The sequence below is a fragment of the Egretta garzetta genome, unplaced genomic scaffold, assembly GCF_000687185.1.
Source record: "Egretta garzetta isolate BGI_Z169 unplaced genomic scaffold, ASM68718v1 scaffold69, whole genome shotgun sequence".
NCBI classification, from domain to species: Eukaryota; Metazoa; Chordata; class Aves; order Pelecaniformes; family Ardeidae; genus Egretta; species Egretta garzetta.
In genome coordinates, this window is record NW_009260790.1 from 1,787,190 (window position 1) to 1,792,395 (window position 5,206).

The 5,206-nt window shown below is 39.9% G+C and overlaps 1 protein-coding gene across 1 annotated transcript in view; it reads right to left on the reverse strand.

The window, feature by feature from the left end:
- Positions 1-6: 6 nt before the first annotated feature.
- DHRS3 (dehydrogenase/reductase 3) overlaps positions 7-5,206 on the reverse strand; it is a 30,199-nt gene continuing 24,999 nt past the window's right edge. Inside the window, exons 4-6 of the mRNA XM_035901815.1 lie at positions 4,970-5,206; positions 3,815-3,940; positions 7-2,607 (exon numbers count right to left, since the gene is read on the reverse strand). The exon at positions 4,970-5,206 is cut by the window's right edge and continues 2 nt beyond it. Coding sequence (XP_035757708.1) covers positions 2,523-2,607; positions 3,815-3,940; positions 4,970-5,206 — 448 coding nt within the window. The 3' untranslated portion in view covers positions 7-2,522. The remainder of the gene's footprint in view (positions 2,608-3,814; positions 3,941-4,969) is intronic.

Here is a 5,206-nt window from a genome sequence, read left to right on the forward strand (position 1 = left end):
GGGAAAGAGAGAGGGAAGTTTGTGTGTATGTGTATGAGAGGAGTGAGATGGCGAGAATCTCAGCTACGTTCCGAATTGTTTATATTCATTAGAAAGAAATCAACAGCGCTTAGTATGTAAGAAAGACAACCTCTGAAGATAGGGAACATCTTTTATGCAGTGCAGGAAAAGAGCAGATTCATCTAAGGGACAGAATTTGAGGATGAGTGGGGAGTTAATGTGTGTACTAGTTTTTTTACCTCATTTTTGCATTAAAATGTCATCAATGAATAGAATCTCAGCGTAAAGGATTAATTTAAGGGGGACACTGCGGGGGGTGCCCTCTTTCACCAATTCTGTTTGCTCTTGCATCTACAAGCCTGGCATGCCCGACTGTGATTAATGAGCAACTAGAAGGGATTACAGTCTGTAAGGGGAGGTACATGTACTCATCCCTTCCCCTCCCAAGCATCTCTTGATAAATATGGTACCTTCAGTATTCCTGGCAGATCCTGGAAGGGTTCTCCCCTCATTGTGCTTGTGTTTTCAATGAACTGTGTTTCTTCTCAAAAAATTGACAAAAAATAAAGCTGAAAGCATCTACTAAAATCACAGAGATCGAAGTTTCTTTTCATCCTCTCCAGGAACAAGACTCCATTGTAAGAAGCCTTTTCAAAGTCGGCACAGTGCTACAGCTTATATGTTCTGCACTCAGAAGGAAAGCACTGACCCTGATAGGAGGGCTCCTCAAAATGCCCATGCAGGCAGAGGCGCTTGCATCAATGGCTCTTTTGGCCGTATCTTCCTCTTGAACTGCTCAAGAGGAGATATATCTATTGATTTGCAGTCAGATTCAGACCTTCAGATTTCAACATTCACATCATTGCACCTAAGTAGCTGGTCTCCATTCTACATGGCAGAACCCGAGGAGTATCTCAAATGCAGCTCACAGCTTTTCTGCTGTAACTCAGATCTTTTAGGAAATTATATATTTCCGCATATGGGTTTTTTCCTCTTCCAAATTTTTGTATAGAAGCTCTTGGTTTATGAACAAATACTGCTTTTCCTTTCTATAGCATGTTCCATTTGAACTTGCTGAGCTTTGGACAAACATTTAGGTAGTCAGACTTACAACTTCTGAGGTAGGGAAATACTAGAAATATCTGCTTTGCAGGTCAGGGTGCTCCTTGAAATTATGCAGCTTGCCCAGGTCACACAGGACATCTATGCATTTCATTCAGCTGTTCTCCAGTTAGGCTTGCTACTTTTCTGTATTGCAATTATATTAATTCCTCTTTTAGTAGCGTTCCAGTATGTTTCAACTACATTACTATGCCTAGTGCTGCACACTGCATCTGGGATAGGAATGCAGTGTTGCTCTTACTAGGCTGTCAAAGAGAATATATCATTACAAAAATAAATAATGTCTAGCTGCTTCTGGCATTTCAGTCCAAGCAGCATTTATCACTTCTGGCTGATCAGTGCCTGATTCAATGCCCCTAAAAAACAATGGGTATATTCCCAGTTGAATTCAATGTGCATTTAATCAGGTCTTTGCTAACTGTGCTTCCAAACTTCACATGTCATGAGCACTACAGTACTGTCTCTTCTATTTTTAGAGCATTATTCCACTTACTTCACTGTGCAGATTGATACAATGGATTTTCCTCCGCATGGATTATGCCAATGAATGTATGTTTGTATAACCAGGCTCTAGTTTTAGTTCTAGATTTAGTTAATCCCCAATGTGATGCTGCCTACATGCGTGGCAAGCTGGGATTAATGCTAAAAATATATATATTTTTTTATCATAAATGAACAAAAATATTCAGAAAGACAATTAAATTTCATATATGAGTTCAGTGACAGAAAGAATCTTCCACTATTCAAACTGTCTGCTCTTCTGACTGAGCATTCCTCTCCAGCCTTCACAGGTGAAGACAGCTTTCTTGGACCCAGCATAGTCCATCCAGACAGAAGTCCTGGGTGGCCTTTAACAAAGAAAACATTGCTCCACAGCTAGCTCCTTCCCTGATGTGAGTTGGGAACAGCTTCATCAATGGATGTGAAGTGAAGGAAGGAAAGGAAGCTTCCATTAAATGTCTGTAATTTTTAGTTCTCCAAAGTATTTTTTAAATTCCCCACTCAAAAAGCTGAAATGAAACCAGTAGCAGTTTGTAATTGCAGTTCCTCTGAAGAGAGGGGGTAAAGAATGGGATGTGATGTGCTGAGACAGCTTACAGACACTTTAGAAACAAAAATTACATCTTAAAACTATGAGTAGATTTAACAATTGAACTCTAAAGAATTAAACACCATATAAACATTTCACACTTTTTTTTCTTTCCAAGGGTCCATCATCTAGTCATTCAATCCTGTGCAAAGGTCATGTTACTATGGATATGACCTGCAAGAAATGTGTTGCCTCAGAGCAGTGCAAGTCACATGAACAGGCTAAAAGCCAAGACCGCTGATTCACAGTCTTGTCAGGATTTTCGTGCTTGTGTTGGTTTCACCGAAGAATAGTCCTTGCACCATCAAGTCTATGTTCGTCCTTTAAAAGTGTTCATGCAGGTGTAGCTCCCAGAAAACTTGTGGATTTCTTCAAGTGCTGCCTGAGGGAGAATACTGCAGGAAAAGCAGAAAGGAAATAAGCAGACCAGACAAACCTCTTAGTCTATTCTAGTAAGAGGATGTGTAAATAGGCATTTATGTATACACATACGTAAGTACACATATTCTCAAAAGTCAGCTAGTGAGAGAACACAGACAAAGCACATCAGTATCCTGCTGTCAGTAGGCCTAAAAGGAGAAAGTTATGTCAAGTCACACTTTCAGTGGAAATATTTATCCAAAAAGGTCTGTAAAAACTGTAACTTGGAAGATACGATCATGTTCTATTCCTCCCAAATATCACGCAGAATCTTGCACTCTGAAATACACAAATTTGAACTCAGTTCTTGGGTTAATTTGCCATCTCTTTGTGCTAGGCATGTGGCCTCCTTGTCATAAGGTACGGATATAGATCTAATTTCCTGACAACTATGTCACAGAAAATAAATGATTAATTCTTACAATAAAGGAGAAGGAGAACAGTCCTTTTTCAGTCTGTAGAATTTCTGGGAACTTTTGAGAGTATTCCAAATCTTATATTCAGAGCAAAGCATTTATTGTGAATTATTTTTATTGTTTAAAATGCAATATTGTAATTATTTTCCACAGAAATCTCATTGCCTTGTTTCAGTTCCTGACTGAAGTAGGTTTTCCAAAGGCTTTAGTGCAAACTCCCATGGAAACACAATTTTAAATGTCCTTTCTCTTTAGTTGTTTCAGAATAGGAAGTTACAACTTTCTTTCCTTAGGGACTTTAAAATTCCTGTCCTAATCATACACAAAAATATTTTTTTAATAGTTTCATTGCTTTAACACAAGCAACGCTCTCTAAATACAGCTGGGATGTACACACCTTATTGTAGAGAAATCCTTTACAATATAAAGCCCGTAGTCCAAAGAGTGGCTTACTAATCAAAATCAACTTCATATGTTCAATCATAACTGCATATGTCAAGAAATTTCCTAGATATGAATACCAGTTCAGATCTCAGGAATCCAATTTTTGGGGGTGAAACCAGTTTCATAAAGGGGTTATACCTAGGGAAAACATCTACAAAGGGAAATCTCAAAGTTTTCTCCCTTTTGCTTCTATGACTGTCTTTCATGGGAAGGAATGAAGCAATCTGATCCTGGATAACTGGGGTTTGCCTTGGTGGACAGAGGACTGTGAGCTAGTCTTGCCTAACTGGCTAGGCTATCGCTGGGCAAAGGAAATACTTACCTTTTTAGGATGACAAGAACATGCATTGTCCATGGAAGGAGCAGGAAGGCTTGATTCATTTGAACGGCTTCTACTGTCCTCCTAGCCACTGTCTCTGGCTTGAGAGGAGGAAAAAGATTAGGGAACCTGAATAAATAAAGTAAAAAATAAAATAATTATTTTTTAACCAAACTACTTCTTTAAGATATCATTGTCCAAGTCCTGCTGCTCACTAAGCTGTCACTGGTTAGTGGCATTCAAACATGCCCCAAAGCAGGCTGGAAGGAGCAGAAAGTTCCAGTTCCAGCCAAAAAGCTGGAAAGCAGAAGGCCCAGTTCCAACCAGTATGACTGGGTTAGCTAAACGGTTAAGAATGTATATGTTGGTGCCGTTAGGGAGAAGCAGCAGTGTATTCAGAACCTTGATTTATGGATTTTCTTAAACTGTATGGAAACCAATACCAAAATGCTGTCCTTTCAGTGTTGGTGTTTTTCCCTCTTCCTCTCTGTTGCTCTTTGCTTGATTCAGATTCTTGACACGTGAAAGACAAGTATTTTCTCCCATTGCTTTTAACACCATAAGGCTTTTCCCAGCTCCAGCAATAGCTTGACACTGCTTATTTTCTTGACCAAGAGAGCACAAACTGTATTAATAGGTAATTTTGTCCATTGTAAAAGATTAATCTGGTCAGCCATTAGTCTTTGAATTTACCTTGTTCTCTTAGAGGTAAAAAGGAGGTACTGATAGCCTTACTTCAGTAAGTGACTGTCAATCCTTTCAGTAGAAAAGAATTAAGTATTTTGACAAATAAAGAAGGAATTTGAAGTGTTCATTCTCAAGTAATTTCTAGACTGCTCCCTTTGAATGACCTCAATTTTCAGATTGCCTCCCCTCCCTCTCTGGCGGTAGCACATGGCCCAAATACACTCAAGGAAAAATAGCTTTCCGTTTTCTCTGTAGAAGCAAATGTCTCATTCAGTACAGGCAGGCTGTATGAATATGCCAGCAAACTGAGGGAACCAGTCTGATGAGTCCCAGGTGGCCTAGAGTGACCCTCTGTTCCCAGGCAGCCAAATGAGACATCACATTCTCTTAACTAAATGAAGCATTAATTAGGAGTGTATTCTGATGATTCATTTAAAATGAGATGCTTTATTCTAGTTCCCCTGGACTAACCTGATTCTCATGCCCTGAAACATCTCTGTGCTCGTGTGGAAGGGCAGGACTGTTGTGGCATTCACTCCAGGACAGTCTAGCAGCCCCAAGGTCAGGCTCTCCATAAAGGCAAAGGAGGAGGCTTTGGAGGTGCAGTAGTCAATGGCACCAGGAATGGCTGACAGGGCCAGGACAGAGTTCAGGCAAACAATGTGTCCATTCTGCAACTCCAGCATCCTTGGCAGGTATGCTTTGGTG